The following is a 17,716-nucleotide window of genomic DNA, read 5'->3' as shown; positions in this document are numbered from 1 at the left end:
GGAACATTTATTTACTAATACAAAACAAAACAAGAAATACAAAATAACATAAATTATAAGTAAATAAAACAACATTAAACTTTGTGGGATATTTGACAGCAATCCAGACAAAATCCAGGGGTATCGGGACAGGCTTTGCATTCGTAAATTGTATCTTTACGAATATTTTGTTGACTGCAAGTTTTACAGCGTTTTCTCATAACTTTTGGCTTCAGAATTAATAACTTTTAAAAGGGATCTAACGAGTTGTAAACGAAATTCGTAAAGACCAATCTTTTTTCCAGAGTACTTGTTGTATAGTATGTGGGCATTTATAGCCATCATCTGTATAACATGTATAAATATTTTTGTTGGCCATCGTACAGTTTTTCGTTGACTCGGATAATAGGCAAGCATCTGGTCTTGCCGGTCAATACCAGACATATTTTTATTATATCTGATAATAGGCTCTGGTTTTATTACATGTTGACCTCTTCTTGTTGTAACTTCTTGTAAAGTGTTTTGACATTCTGTTGTTATATAGTAAACGTCCCTTTTATCCTTCCATTTGCCAACTAATACCCCTTTTCGGCAACGGGCAATTGTTGCACCTTTAGCAAGTTTTTCTTGCCTTACTTCTGCCGGATTATTTTTACGGTCAATTCTAAGAGTTGCTGTGCAGTAAGTGGAAAATTCAAGTAAATTTTTAGCTAAATCAAAGCTGTTGTAAAAATTGTCCATGTAAACGCAATGGCCTACATTTAGTTTCCCTTCTAAAAGGTGCAAAACCACTTTATTAACATGTCCTTTTCCACCTGAATCGTCAAACATTCCAGAATAAACTAAAAATTTTAAAATTAGACCATTTGGTTCGGTCAACATATACAACTTAATCCCATATTTATGTTTTTTGTTTTTTAAGTATTGTCTAAAATTAAGTCGTCCTCTGTGTAATACCATTGACTCATCTAAGCTCAAATTACGATCAGGATAATAAACTTCTTCCATTCTCTTATTGAAAAAGTTTATCATCGGTCTAATTTTATAAATTCTGTCTTCAGGTACTTGTTCTCCCTCTTCTGGATTATTATTAAAATGCAAACATCGCATTATGACCATAAATCTGTTCCGGCCCATAAAAGTGGAAAAAATTGCATTAGCAAAAAGAGGATCTTTCTTTTTCCAATAATCCTCAATCCTAGGCAACGAAATATGACCTATGTGTAGAACTAATCCTAAAAAGACTAGCAGTTCTTCGGAAGTCAAAATTTTCCAATCGAAAATCCTAGAATGTGTCGCCCCTGCATTAGATAAGAAAATGTGCTCGGCATACCTGTTTGTCTCATCACATACTTGCTGCAAACATTCATCTGTAAGTAGCATCCGAAAAAAGTCAACTGGATTATTATCGGAAACTTCTACTAGTAACTCTTGGTGTTTTAAAAAAGGAAAATTTTTCATACCATCAAAATTTTCTTTCCATTTATCGCTTTCATCAACATCAACGAGTAGATTAGGCTACAATTAAATAATATGTTTTAATAAAAAGTTAATATTTGCATTTAATTTTGTAACATACCGTATCTTCCGTATCCTCAATAAGTGCTGTAGGTAAAGTATTTTCAATTTCATCCTCAGATTCTGGTAAATATTCACTGTCTGAATCAAGAAAGTCACTAAATTCTTCATCGCTTGTTTCTAATAATCTCAAAAGTTCTTCCTCTGTTAATTTTTTTTTCATATCTAATTTTATTTTTTTATTTGAATTTGAGCCACTTTGTAAAATATCGTCAGTGTTATTCATTTTTGCACTTCCGTATGCTTACCCTATGCCATTCAAATATAAAATAACCAAAGGAGATGTAACAGAACTCAAATAACATTTAGGGGAAACACCGAAATTATCCGGGTATTACCAAGCTTTACGATTAGCGACTCTGGAAAATAGGGGAAATACCGAAATCTGGGAATGTTTAATTTTTACACGGTTAGTAATCCGATAAATTAATAAGCATTTGCAGAATTATATGTGCTATTACTGATATTTACACTTAATACAAAGCCAACAGATATACATCCTATCGGGACAAAAAGTCGTAAATCGAAAAACCAAGAACAAAATTAGAGAATTGATACCTCTAGTTACCTGCCTTTAAAATATAAAAAGCCCTGTTTTATCGCCAGTGAAATAATCCAAGATAATAATCGATGAAAGTCTGAACGCGCGAGAGCGTCGTCGGCACCTAGCTAAAGTCATGTATCGACGCGCCAGCGCGTTATTGGCATTGAACGTGTTAATAGGGTTGAAGTAATGCGAAAAACATGCATGAATGAGCGCAGTCATAATAGGCTTCTTTACTGGACACGGGCTAGTTAAAGGACCTAGTTAGAGCACCAGTGGCCCTTATGCTAAAATTTTTAAAAATAAAATCATACCAAAATGACATTAGTTAGAAAATCGTCAGTATACGGCAGCGTTTCCCAACCGGTGGGTCGCGGGCGGGTTTCAGGTGGGTCGCGGCGTGGCCCAGTACAGTAGCTAAACAACGTCCATATATATAATCATGGGTGAGGGATGGGTCGCGAATATGAAAAAACATCAGAAAGTGGGTCGCCAGACATAAAAGGTTGGGAACTACTGGTATAAGGGATAAAATTGTGGTTAAGCTTCGTCGGAAATCCAACGACGCACGGTGTATTATTCGACACAGTCAAATACATAAACCTCTTTATAACTCTTTACTCTAGAGTCTACGTAAATTAAATACAAATAATATATATTGGTGTATATGTTACAGTGAAAGCTGAATATTAGTCAAGGTGTACCGTCGCTAGTGATTGTCGACCTTCACTGAAATGACCAGTGAATGTTGATAGTAGAAAATATATATCAGCTTTCACTAGGGAAGGTGAACCTTCACGGAATCAGCCTAGGGAATGTTGAACATCTGGCGGATGTGCACGGCGGGCGAACGACCTTGACCTGGTGCCAGTGATGTCTGGTGTCTGCAGCATTGTGCATATTACATTCCCGCCCAGCCGGCCGTCAGTGTTGGTGAGGTTATGTTATTGTGCAACTGTGTGTTATATCCTGATGTGGTATTTTAATTCTGAAGGTGGTGCGCTTATGTTTTAAAGTGGTTCAGTGTTAATGAACGATAATGTCTAAATCTGCGCAGTTTTACGAACTACTTAAAGATGAGCGTGAAAATTCCAAGTTGAATTGTGTTTCAGTGAATAAGGTGAAGTATGAGCTTCTTATTGATAAGGTTAAGACTGTAAAAATAAAATCTAATAAGGATGGCAATGACTACCGGTTTTTGAAAAGGTATGATGTTATTGAGGTGAATGGAATCACCAAATTAATATCCCCAGTAACTGAACAAGATAGCATCAAGTATTTTATATGCGATGAAGATCTTTTTCAGATATTAAATGATGCTCACATTACAACCGGACATGGTGGGCGAGATCGCATGGTGAAACATTTAAAAACAAAATACAAGAATATAACCTACAAGGATATATCAATCTTTCTAAGTCTCTGCGAGCCTTGCCTACAGAAACAAAAAAGCCTAAAGAAAGGTATTGTAGTTAAGCCGTTGCTTTTTAAAGAGTTGAATCATAGATGCAAGTTGATTTAATCGATTTCCAATCGCAGCCAGACGGCGAGTATAAATTTATATTAGTGTACCAAGATCATCTCACAAAGTTTGTTGTTCTCAGAGCACTAAAGTCTAAAACAGCTGATGAGGTTTGTGAAAATATAATAGATATTTTTACTTTGCTAGGCGCCCCAACAGTATTGCAGTCAGATAATGGACGGGAATTTGTGAATAAAATTATTAATGGATTAGTTGATTTTTGGCCTAATTTTAAAATTGTCCATGGGAAACCAAGACATAGCCAAAGTCAGGGCAGTGTCGAAAGGGCTAACCAGGATGTGGAAAATATGCTTACCATATGGATGCATGACCACAAATCTTCTAATTGGAGCTACGGTCTGAAGTTTATTCAGTTGATGAAAAATAGTGCTTTACACAGCGGCATAAAAAGAACACCGTATGAAGCCATGTTTGGATGTCCACCTAAGCACGGATTAGCTACTTCCAGTATCCCTACTGAAGCTTTAACAAATGTAGAGTCTGAAGAAGATCTTGAAGCCGTTATTAGGGACATTACTGTTAGTGGTGAGCACGATACAGGTGAAAATATACAGGAAACCTCCAGTACACTTGAAAATGAGGGTGATTTGAGTGTTACAGAGAACAGCGAAGACCAACACTTAGAAGGTACTAGTTACCTTTTAACTGACCTGGACAAATCAACTATGGACATTAAAAGACAACGAGATGAAGCATTCAAATGCCTAACAGATCAAGCAAAACGTATGAAAAGTACATCTGACCATAAACTACAACCTGTTGACAAAGGTTGCACTGTGAGAGTTCCTGTTCCTGATGTGGACCGAGGCCGAGGGGATGCACGGTCAATTCTTGGCGTTGTGTTGGATGTAGTGGATAATGGATTTTACCGCATAGGAACCAGAGATGGTGTTCTGAAACAGCTGTATGCTCGGTAAGTTTTATTATTCTATTATAACAAGTAAAATCTTACCCTAAGTAGGCCACAGTCGTCAATTTAGTTTACATTTTTAATACTTTTATGAAGTTTAACTTGTTTGAACGTATTTAATACCGCATAGTATAATAATTAGTAATTTTACATTTAAGCCTACAAGTATCTTTTTATTTGCAGATCCCAGTTTAATACTTGTCCAGTAAACATTATAAAAGAAGATGAAATTCCAATAAAAATTCCATACTGAAATTCCATACTTTTATGAAGTTTAACTTGTTTGAACGTATTTAATACCGCATAGTATAATAATTAGTAATTTTACATTTAAGCCTACAAGTATCTTTTTATTTGCAGATCCCAGTTTAATACTTGTCCAGTAAACATTATAAAAGAAGATGAAATTCCAATAAAAATTCCATACTGAAATTCCATACTTTTATGAAGTTTAACTTGTTTGAACGTATTTAATACCGCATAGTATAATAATTAGTAATTTTACATTTAAGCCTGCAAGTATCTTTTTATTTGCAGATCCCAGTTTAATACTTGTCCAGTAAACATTATAAAAGAAGATGAAATTCCAATAAAAATTCCATACTGAAATTCCATACTTTTATGAAGTTTAACTTGTTTGAACGTATTTAATACCGCATAGTATAATAATTAGTAATTTTACATTTAAGCCTGCAAGTATCTTTTTATTTGCAGATCCCAGTTTAATACTTGTCCAGTAAACATTATAAAAGAAGATGAAATTCCAATGGAAAAGACACTTACTTTACGAACAGTTGCTACTACTCAGTCAACCGGAAGTGGGCAAGGATTTTTTAAGTGCAGTTGTAACAAGAAGTGCCAAACAAAGAAGTGTTACTGCATAAAAAACAATGTTTTATGCAATTCCAAATGCCATAAAGCATTATCATGTTGCAACAAATAATTTTATTATTGTTGACTATAGTATTTTCGTCTCTATTATAGTCTTTAAATTGTAGACTATAGTTTCACGTTTTATTTTGTTCTTATTTGTTCATCTTTCAAATTCTAAATTTACTTTTGTTATAAAAGTATACGTGATTTAAGATTAGTCTTTTATTTCTCTCTAACTTTCCCTAGACTGTTGTAGAGGAGGTTGTCATTCACTATAGGAATTGTCAACCTTCACTAGTGGATGTTGATCTTGTTTGTACGTCTGTGTAACTTTCCCTAGACTGCTGTAGGGGAGGTTGACGTTCACTAAGAATGGTCAACCTTCACTAGTGAAAGTTGATCTTGTTATTTCAGAATTCAACTTTCACTAAGATGCCCAGCGAGAGTCGACCGTGACTAGTAAAGGTTAACCTTCCCTGAAACGTCAACTTTCACTGTAACATATATATGTAATAGCACAGTATAAAGAGGGACCTTTGGAACCTCTATATACTGTGGTAATAGTCTAAAATACGGTATAAGGTCGATCTGCACCGATCTGTTTAATGGATAAAGATTATTGGATATGTAATTTAGCATGTTAACAATTACAAAAAACAAGCAGGGTTGCCCGATCTAATCTTGTTCTAACTATAATTAATTAATAATTAAAAAATAAATTTTTTTTAAATAAAAAAAAATTCGACCCACCAGATATTATTTCAGATTTTTTAGATAATTTTTAACAAAAAAGGTCTTTTGTAATTTTTCTCTAAAGTTGATCGTTTTCTATGTCGATTTTTTAACCAAGAGGCGTAAACTAAAAAGACAGATTCACACCCAAGAAAGTTACTAGAAAAGTCACCAAATTCATCTTCTTTTTTCGTTGATCATATCAGCTTTCGATGGTAATCCATACATATTATATTATACTAACACATCGCTAAAGAGTTCTAAAAACAACTGTTTGTATATAAAAGTAGACTAAAAATCTAAAAATTAAAGGAATAATGCAGAAAACACAAAAAATCGCCGATATACTTAATTAACCTATAAAATGACAGAACTGCCAAAATTTCGTAAATGTCATTAGTGTCAAAATTTAATAACAGTGGAGTAAACTTGCCTGCGGTTGGACCAATTAGAAACAAGCATTACGGCGCGGTAAATTTGAATTACTCCTCTTGGTTAAAAAAAAACAAACAGTTATAAACAATAATTTAAAACTGAAAAAAGAACGAAAGATGACGATTTTCAAGGCTCAAAAACATAAGTAAAAAATATCATTTTGGAAATTACGAAGTACCTAAATTCAAGTTCAAACCTTATTCTATCAGTTATTGATAAGCCTTTTGGACTTATTCCATTCTGAAACATTGTTTTTTAGTTGTTAATGCCCGTCTCCCCATAAGAAACCTTCCTCATTAACAATTATTAAAAAATATGTTTTAGAATAAAACATGGCTAAAATTCGTATGGAGACCTGATAGAAAAAGGTTTGAACTTCAAGTTATGTACATTTATGTGATTACAAAAATGATATTTTTTACTTGTGTTTTTGAGCCTTGAAAATTGTCATCTTTTGGTCTTTTTTCAGTTTTAAATTATTTATAACTCGAAAACGATCAACTTTAGAGAAAAATTATAAAAGACCTTTTTTGTTTAGAATGATCCAAAAAATCTGAAATAATATCTGCCCGCGTCGACAATCTTTTTAATTAAAAAAAAATGTAATTTTTTAGTTATTAATTAATTATAGTTAGAACAAGATTAGATCGGGCAACCCTTGTTTTTTGTAATTGTTAACATGCTAAATTACATATCCAATAATTTTCATCCATTAAACAGATCGGTGCAGATCGACCTTATATCGGATCCTCTACTAATAAATATCGATTATGGGACTCCATCATTGTGATAATGGGTTATAGCACAGAGAATATGTTAAATACAGTAACTATAACTGTTATAGTAGTCTAAGAGCTAGAGCCGAAAAATCATCGACATAAGTAATATGGAGTTTGGCATGTGAAATGTATCTATTGTATATTGATAATATGACCCCTTTCAGGCTGACACCTTAGTGGATACAGGAAGTAGCAATAAGGGATGAAAGGGGAAAGTTAGTGTAGTTTTTAAAGGTTTTCACCTCCTATTTTGTTAAACCTCCATCGATATGCATGATAATTGGTGACTAGTTAGAGCATACCCCAAGAAATAAAAATGATTTGGTGCCAACTTGCACTTTTACCCTCGGGGTGAAAACTATTTTATTAAAAACAACCCCACAAATCGATAGAGGGACAAACTATAAGTAAAATTTGTTATATCATGTTATTAAAATAAATCAATACTTTTTGAGTTATTAAAGATCAAAGATTTGTCTGTTTAAGAGCACATGCGTGAAGTTACGGATGATAAAAAGAACATATTAATTAATTGTATGTTACTAAAATATTATTTTTATATTATTTCGATATTATAAATTTAGTAAAAGTGTATTCGAATATGTCAAATGTACCCATTATTGGACACCCCCAGTTTCTGGACACATTCAGTTTATATTGATAGAAAAAATTCAATTAAATATCGAAATAATATAAAAATAATATTTTACTAACATACAATTAATTAATATGTTCTTTTTATCATCCGTAACTTCACGCATATGCTCTTAAATAGACAAATCTTTGATCTTTAATAACTCAAAAAGTATTGATTTATTTTAATAACATGATATAACAAATTTTACTTAAAATTTGTCCCTCTATCAATTTGTGGAGTTATTTTTAATAAAATTGTTTTCACCCGCGGGAAGGGGTGGTATTCACCACCAGGGTAAAAGTACAAGTGGGCACATTTCTTGAGGTATGCTCTAACTAGTCACCAATTTTCATGCAAATCGATGGAGGTTTAACAAAATAGGAGGTGAAAACCTTTAATGACTGTACTAACTTTCCCCTTTCATCCCTTATTGCTACTTCCTGTATCCACTGAGGTGTCAGCCTGAAAGGGTCATAATTGTCAATATACAATGGACACATTTCACAGGAAAAACTCCATATTACTTATGACGATGATTTTTCGGCTCTAGCTCTCTGTCTATAGTTGATACATTCATTATTTATTTCTTTTACAGGCATTTTTATCGTTGCTCTATCTGACTGTCTCAGATATCGACGCTCTTATCAACTACGTTGGCTTTGCAACCTGGGTAAGTTTTTTTATATATAAAAATAAAAATAGTTTGTAAACAAATTAAGGAAAGTACTAAATAGATAATCATTACGTTTAGAAAATAAATCCAGTGTATATCACGAAATTTAAAGTAAAATTTCAATTATATAATATACTTTTTCATGTTGTTCACGTAACTGATGGCAATTTAAAGAGCTTATCGTCTATGTAGGGCTCACAATACCGGAATTCCGGGATCCCGGACGATTTTTGTCCGGTATTCGATACCGGTATTTATAATAAAAATACCGGTATTTCGGTATTAGCTTAATTTATAAAATGTGAATTGATGCACAATAAACTTTCTTCTAAGATATTTTTTGCTATTACAAGAACTTATTTTTGAAGATAAACAACCAATATCATTGTAAAAAATATTTATTAAACACGTTTATTACACAAGTCAAGTATAGCGCTTTCTAAAAGCGTGAATTACAACCAAATTATTAAATCTCGTCTATACAAATACATAAAATGAGCTATATAAAAATTCTTAAATATTTAAAATTAGACTACTTGATTTTATAAATAAGCCGTAAGATTTATTAATCAGAATTGTTTTTACATTTTCAGATCTATTTTTCATTTTTTTTGTGTATTGTGGTGTATAAATTAGGCTCACTTATTACTTATTTTCTGAATTATTAATAATAATTGAAAATATATAGCGGGCTAAATAAAGGGTAATCCATATAAAATATTTGTCACAGTAAGTTAATCTTTGTAATAATATATTTTAAAGTTAAATTAATTTACAAATAGCAAATTTCATAAGTAAAAGTAAGTACTATCCTATTATATGCAAAATTTATCGCAGAATCAAATATATAGTTTTTCTATTTGCACATTTTTGATATATCTATTCCTACTCTCTATGTAATGTTATAAACAACATCTACTCATTTCAAAATAAAATTTAATAGGTTTCATATATTATTTAATAACGAGTCGATATAACAACTGAGGATAGTATAATTTCATTCACAATACCGGTTTTAATACCGGGATCCCGGTATTTGAAATTTTAAATACCAACTACCGGTATTGAGATTTTGGCTCGGTATTGTAAGCCCTACGTGTATGTACTTACAAATGTTTCGTCTAAGTAATATAGGTATTTGTTTCATTTTTTTTTTGTTACTGACTTCTTTCCTAAGGTTCTGAAACTCTTTGCTTGTACCATGCCATGTCTAAGTTAAAATTATGTGAATATGGAATTAAGCCACAATTTATTCTAACCAAAATTACATCCGGAAATAATTTTCAAAAAAGATTATTTTAAAAATTGTACGAAAAATCTAATCAAAAGTTTTTAAGCGGGTTTATGTTTTTCAAAGCTGACGGATAACTTTTAGCCTCGATCTTGCCCTCAATAGCCATGCGTTTAGTTGAAAAAAAACTAATATTGATGTTTTTGCTCTCACGATATCAAATTCTGATTATTATGTGTGTTTGTGTATTATGCGTTTGTGCATTATGTGTTTATGTATTATATACACACACCCAAACTTATATGGAATCACCATGTATCTCAAAGTAATATTTATTTAAACTAGAAGGGAAGTTCCCTAGGTTGGCTGTATACCATATAGTTAAAAAACTCTAACAAGAAGTAAAACCACTTCTATGTAAATTGGTATATTTATTAAAACTTAAAATCCCAATGGATTGAATAAAATAAGTCCAATTCAGAACGTTTTCAGACCTATCGGTCCATCATCAGTGAATCTACAATAAAATAAGTAATCCCACCATTAGAATTGAAAGATGGTTGAAATTTTTTTAAAAAGCTAAAAATGTGGTTAGATTACTTACGTGCATACTTGCTAAATAGCCCCAGAACCAAACAGTGGTTGAATTTAAAATTCGATTTACATTATTTAAAAATAATATTCAACAGGCTAAACGCCGATGTTACAGGATATTGCCTATGGGAACATGGTGAAACCCTACCAAAACCTCAATCAACCATCTTAGGCCAACTTTGACTATAAAGTGACACTAGTGTGTATGGAACTGTTTGAAGTGACATTGACAGTAGAGAAAAAGGTAGTCGATTTTACAGTTAATTAACCAATAGGTCATGACCCACAACAAATGATAAAAATTTTAAAATATCTGAAAACGTCCAACATTTTAAATCTATTGGTTATTGAAAAGAACTTGTGATATTCAAAATTAATTTAGAAAATAAGATTATTTATATTGACTGTATACCATAACATTAGATTGATCAAATAGATAGAAAGAAAGTTGAGCTGCTGTCAATAATGATAAAAAGATAAAAATAGATGAAGGTGAGAAAAAAAAAGAAAGAATCAGTATTAGTTGGAATGTTATTGTACAAAATGAATAAATTGGTAGGCAATTTAATCTAGTCTATATTGTATTGGTGGTTGTATATGTAAAAGGAAAATATTGTTATTTAAAAAATAAATGTAAATTTTTGTAAATAATGGATTTGAGTTAGGATACAGTCAAATAATTAAAAGTGTGTAATATGTGAATGAAAAAGAATTGTAATTATTATGAGATGTTTTATTTTTTTAATTTTATTTCAAAAGTTTTGAGAGAATTCTTGTGACAAAGTGAGGGTATGTGAAGTTAGAGATAAAGAAAAATATGATTATATCTGTTAAGTCCAGTTGATACACGAATGAAATTAAAATGAAAATAATATTGAAAATGTACTGAATAAAATAAAACCAAAGTAAGAAAAAGAATATTGATATAATTTAATTGTAATGATAATGGATCTGAATGTGAGAACTGAAATTAAGTGATGTGATGTTAGTTGGAGAGGTAAAAATTTTTTTTTCTTGGAAAAGTCAAAGACAAAAAGTAAAGGGCTGTGGTGTAGGGTATAAAGACAAGAATTTTAAGGGAAAGAGAGGGATAAAGAAAAGATAAGGTGTGGAATTAAACTGAACGAAGTAATGAAATGAGAAAGAAGTAAAAAGATAGTAGGGTGAATTAATGAGGTGATGGTTAATAGGGTTCAGTAGTTAATAATGTTAGTCGGGTAAAGGAGTTTGAAACAGTGAAGGATAGAGGAAATTTTGAAAAAGAAGGGAGAGAAAGTTGAGAGAGAAAGAATAGGATAAAAAGAGGAAGTTGAAAAATAGGAATTATGAGAATAATTGGCGGTGAATGGGGACAAAGTTGCGGTTAAGGGATGTTTGTCTATTGACACAGTTGGGACTCTTCTTCATGTCGTTGCCAATCTCCAAATCTTCGTATAAGTCTAAACGGAGTGTATTGTTTTGTTGAATATTGTGTATCAACTGGACACCTTCAGGAATCTTAAGTTCATGTTTATTGACTTTTAAATGGTGTGAAAAGGCAGAAGTGGTATCTCTCTTGCTGTGTTCAGCAGATCGGGTAGAAAGGGATCTGTAAGTTCTGCCGATGTAGGTGGCATCACAATCTGAACAAGAGAGTCTGTATACCCCACTCCGGTTCATATAATGGATAGGATCTTTGGTATTAGTTAAACTTTTGCTGAGAGTGTTATTAACTTTGAAAGATATTTTTATGTTGTCACAAGAATTGGAAATGATATGTTTGACTCTTTCAGATAATTTGGAGTTATTGAATGGTAAGGAGGCATAGATGGGAGTAGTTGTGGATGATGTAGAGAAAGCGGATTGTTGTAGTAATTTGAGTTCTCTTTTTTGTTGAAGTTTAGTGATGATGTCTGGGTCATAACCATTGTTGACTGCAATCTGTTTGATAATATTCAACTCATTGTTGAATTCAGTTACGGATAAAGGGATAGAGTTTAATCTATGTATAAAACTGCGAAAAGCTGAGAGTTTATATGATAAAGGGTGATTAGAAGTAGAATGGATAACATGATCTGTCTGTGTTGGTTTACGGTAGATACCAAAATTGAAGGGGTCATGTAGTCTGGTAATAGATAAATCCAGAAAGTTAATGGAGTTAGAAGATTCTAGTTCCATGGTAAAGGTGATATTAGGATGGATTTGATTAATTTTGTGAAGTAAGTTGTGAGCTGAATCAGAGTTACCAGAAATGAGGACTAAAATGTCATCAACATAACGGAACCAGTGTAAGATCTCTGGATTTTTTATGATATAGTTGGATTCTAAGTGATCCATAAAAACATCAGCTAAGAAAGGGGATAAGCAACTACCCATTGCTAAACCGTCAGGTTGTTGATAAAAGTTGTTATTAAAAACAAAGTAATCTTGAGATAGACAAATTTTGAGAATGTTTATAATAGACGAAGTGGTGGTGGAAGTGACAGAATTATTTAAGAGGAGTGAATTAACCAGACTAATCGATTCATTTTTTGGTACTGAAGTAAATAAATTGCTAACATCAAAAGAAAGCATAACAATATTTGGATTAAGATTGACAAGTTGAAGTTTTTCAACTAATTGGCGAGAATTCAAAACAGTAAACTGTGGGGTAAAGTTGATAAAGTTTTTAATGGTGTTAAGAATGAATTTAGATAAAATAGAAACTGGAGTGTTAATGAAGCTGACAACGGGACGAATAGGAATGTCAACTTTGTGTATCTTTGGTAAACCGTATAACCTGGGGGTGAGTGGATTTGATGGAATTTTAGTATATGGTGCTTCAAATTCAGAAAAGAATTCAGTAAATTGCTTTAAGTTGGTTTTCATCTTCGAAACAAAAGATTTAGAGGGATCAACGGGAAGAGAAGTAAAGTTATTGTTGTCTAGGAAAGAGGTGACTTTGTCAATGTATAATTGTTGGTCTAAAATAACAAGGCAGTTACCCTTATCTGCTTTGCTGAAGATGAGGTGGTGGTTTTAGATCTTATTTTTGATAGATTTGAGTGTGGAGAGAAGGGATTTAGACTTATTATATGAGAAATTGGGAAAAGAAAGAGATGAAGAAGTTTGTGTAGAAGTAGAAGGGGAACTGATGTTGGTAAGAGAAGAGTTATTGTTGGAAAGAAGTTTCGTTTTGAATTTGTTGATAGTTTGGATGCAAGAGTTTCTGATTGAAGTTTTTTGTGTGAGTGAAATGGAAAGATTCTGAATAACCATGTCGGTCTCTATGGAAAGACTCTCAAGATCTTTGATAGATAAATTGCTAGGAATGGAGTGTTTGAGGCCGAGGTTTAAGAGTTTTAATTCGTCATCAGAAAATTGGACATTTGAGAGATTTTTGATTCTTGGGTGAAATCGATTTCACCCAAATTCGATTTCACCCAAGAATCAAAAATCTCTCAAATGTCCAATTTTCTGATGACGAATTAAAACTCTTAAACCTCGGCCTCAAACACTCCATTCCTAGCAATTTATCTATCAAAGATCTTGAGAGTCTTTCCATAGAGACCGACATGGTTATTCAGAATCTTTCCATTTCACTCACACAAAAAACTTCAATCAGAAACTCTTGCATCCAAACTATCAACAAATTCAAAACGAAACTTCTTTCCAACAATAACTCTTCTCTTACCAACATCAGTTCCCCTTCTACTTCTACACAAACTTCTTCATCTCTTTCTTTTCCCAATTTCTCATATAATAAGTCTAAATCCCTTCTCTCCACACTCAAATCTATCAAAAATAAGATCCAAAACCACCACCTCATCTTCAGCAAAGCAGATAAGGGTAACTGCCTTGTTATTTTAGACCAACAATTATACATTGACAAAGTCACCTCTTTCCTAGACAACAATAAATTTACTTCTCTTCCCGTTGATCCCTCTAAATCTTTTGTTTCGAAGATGAAAACCAACTTAAAGCAATTTACTGAATTCTTTTCTGAATTTGAAGCACCATATACTAAAATTCCATCAAATCCACTCACCCCCAGGTTATACGGTTTACCAAAGATACACAAAGTTGACATTCCTATTCGTCCCGTTGTCAGCTTCATTAACACTCCAGTTTCTATTTTATCTAAATTCATTCTTAACACCATTAAAAACTTTATCAACTTTACCCCACAGTTTACTGTTTTGAATTCTCGCCAATTAGTTGAAAAACTTCAACTTGTCAATCTTAATCCAAATATTGTTATGCTTTCTTTTGATGTTAGCAATTTATTTACTTCAGTACCAAAAAATGAATCGATTAGTCTGGTTAATTCACTCCTCTTAAATAATTCTGTCACTTCCACCACCACTTCGTCTATTATAAACATTCTCAAAATTTGTCTATCTCAAGATTACTTTGTTTTTAATAACAACTTTTATCAACAACCTGACGGTTTAGCAATGGGTAGTTGCTTATCCCCTTTCTTAGCTGATGTTTTTATGGATCACTTAGAATCCAACTATATCATAAAAAATCCAGAGATCTTACACTGGTTCCGTTATGTTGATGACATTTTAGTCCTCATTTCTGGTAACTCTGATTCAGCTCACAACTTACTTCACAAAATTAATCAAATCCATCCTAATATCACCTTTACCATGGAACTAGAATCTTCTAACTCCATTAACTTTCTGGATTTATCTATTACCAGACTACATGACCCCTTCAATTTTGGTATCTACCGTAAACCAACACAGACAGATCATGTTATCCATTCTACTTCTAATCACCCTTTATCATATAAACTCTCAGCTTTTCGCAGTTTTATACATAGATTAAACTCTATCCCTTTATCCGTAACTGAATTCAACAATGAGTTGAATATTATCAAACAGATTGCAGTCAACAATGGTTATGACCCAGACATCATCACTAAACTTCAACAAAAAAGAGAACTCAAATTACTACAACAATCCGCTTTCTCTACATCATCCACAACTACTCCCATCTATGCCTCCTTACCATTCAATAACTCCAAATTATCTGAAAGAGTCAAACATATCATTTCCAATTCTTGTGACAACATAAAAATATCTTTCAAAGTTAATAACACTCTCAGCAAAAGTTTAACTAATACCAAAGATCCTATCCATTATATGAACCGGAGTGGGGTATACAGACTCTCTTGTTCAGATTGTGATGCCACCTACATCGGCAGAACTTACAGATCCCTTTCTACCCGATCTGCTGAACACAGCAAGAGAGATACCACTTCTGCCTTTTCACACCATTTAAAAGTCAATAAACATGAACTTAAGATTCCTGAAGGTGTCCAGTTGATACACAATATTCAACAAAACAATACACTCCGTTTAGACTTATACGAAGATTTGGAGATTGGCAACGACATGAAGAAGAGTCCCAACTGTGTCAATAGACAAACATCCCTTAACCGCAACTTTGTCCCCATTCACCGCCAATTATTCTCATAATTCCTATTTTTCAACTTCCTCTTTTTATCCTATTCTTTCTCTCTCAACTTTCTCTCCCTTCTTTTTCAAAATTTCCTCTATCCTTCACTGTTTCAAACTCCTTTACCCGACTAACATTATTAACTACTGAACCCTATTAACCATCACCTCATTAATTCACCCTACTATCTTTTTACTTCTTTCTCATTTCATTACTTCGTTCAGTTTAATTCCACACCTTATCTTTTCTTTATCCCTCTCTTTCCCTTAAAATTCTTGTCTTTATACCCTACACCACAGCCCTCTACTTTTTGTCTTTGACTTTTCCAAGAAAAAAAAATTTTTACCTCTCCAACTAACATCACATCACTTAATTTCAGTTCTCACATTCAGATCCATTATCATTACAATTAAATTATATCAATATTCTTTTTCTTACTTTGGTTTTATTTTATTCAGTACATTTTCAATATTATTTTCATTTTAATTTCATTCGTGTATCAACTGGACTTAACAGATATAATCATATTTTTCTTTATCTCTAACTTCACATACCCTCACTTTGTCACAAGAATTCTCTCAAAACTTTTGAAATAAAATTAAAAAAATAAAACATCTCATAATAATTACAATTCTTTTTCATTCACATATTACACACTTTTAATTATTTGACTGTATCCTAACTCAAATCCATTATTTACAAAAATTTACATTTATTTTTTAAATAACAATATTTTCCTTTTACATATACAACCACCAATACAATATAGACTAGATTAAATTGCCTACCAATTTATTCATTTTGTACAATAACATTCCAACTAATACTGATTCTTTCTTTTTTTCTCACCTTCATCTATTTTTATCTTTTTATCATTATTGACAGCAGCTCAACTTTCTTTCTATCTATTTGATCAATCTAATGTTATGGTATACAGTCAATATAAATAATCTTATTTTCTAAATTAATTTTGAATATCACAAGTTCTTTTCAATAACCAATAGATTTAAAATGTTGGACGTTTTCAGATATTTTAAAATTTTTATCATTTGTTGTGGGTCATGACCTATTGGTTAATTAACTGTAAAATCGACTACCTTTTTCTCTACTGTCAATGTCACTTCAAACAGTTCCATACACACTAGTGTCACTTTATAGTCAAAGTTGGCCTAAGATGGTTGATTGAGGTTTTGGTAGGGTTTCACCATGTTCCCATAGGCAATATCCTGTAATATCGGCGTTTAGCCTGTTGAATATTATTTTTAAATAATGTAAATCGAATTTTAAATTCAACCACTGTTTGGTTCTGGGGCTATTTAGCAAGTATGCACGTAAGTAATCTAACCACATTTTTAGCTTTTTAAAAAAAAATTTCAACCATCTTTCAATTCTAATGGTGGGATTACTTATTTTATTGTAGATTCACTGATGATGGACCGATAGGTCTGAAAACGTTCTGAATTGGACTTATTTTATTCAATCCATTGGGATTTTAAGTTTTAATAAATATACCAATTTACATAGAAGTGGTTTTACTTCTTGTTAGAGTTTTTTAATATTTATTTCTTTTGAAAAAACTTGTTATTGTTGCGAAGAATAAAGATTTTTATTGAAAATAAACAAATCGATAAGACAATCAGATAGTACAGCTCGGTACGGTATAGGTTATTTGCTTGAGTTGCAAATTGAACGAAAATAAATAAACTAACTGTTGAGTCCAAAAACGAAAATATGCCTCCTGTGGGGTTATAGAACTTACAACGAGCAAAGATTAATGGTCT

General features: G+C 32.2%; 2 protein-coding genes across 2 annotated transcripts in view; both read left to right on the top strand.

The window, feature by feature from the left end:
• LOC114327480 (large neutral amino acids transporter small subunit 1) overlaps nt 1-17,716 on the top strand; it is a 221,749-nt gene that overhangs the window by 191,051 nt on the left and 12,982 nt on the right. Inside the window, exon 7 of the mRNA XM_050643994.1 lies at nt 8,606-8,680. Within this exon, the coding sequence (XP_050499951.1) occupies nt 8,606-8,680 (75 nt within the window). The remainder of the gene's footprint in view (nt 1-8,605; nt 8,681-17,716) is intronic.
• On the top strand, nt 3,602-5,512 carry LOC126880209 (KRAB-A domain-containing protein 2-like). Its single transcript, XM_050643995.1, has 2 exons — nt 3,602-4,557; nt 5,269-5,512. Exons 1-2 carry the CDS (start codon nt 3,608-3,610, stop codon nt 5,495-5,497), a joined length of 1,179 nt encoding a protein of 392 aa, XP_050499952.1. The 5' UTR covers nt 3,602-3,607; the 3' UTR covers nt 5,498-5,512.

This window comes from Diabrotica virgifera, chromosome 2 (genome assembly GCF_917563875.1).
Source record: "Diabrotica virgifera virgifera chromosome 2, PGI_DIABVI_V3a".
NCBI classification, from domain to species: domain Eukaryota; kingdom Metazoa; phylum Arthropoda; class Insecta; order Coleoptera; family Chrysomelidae; genus Diabrotica; species Diabrotica virgifera.
Note: the sequence above shows the minus strand (reverse complement) of the source record. Positions and strands in the feature narration are given on the sequence as shown.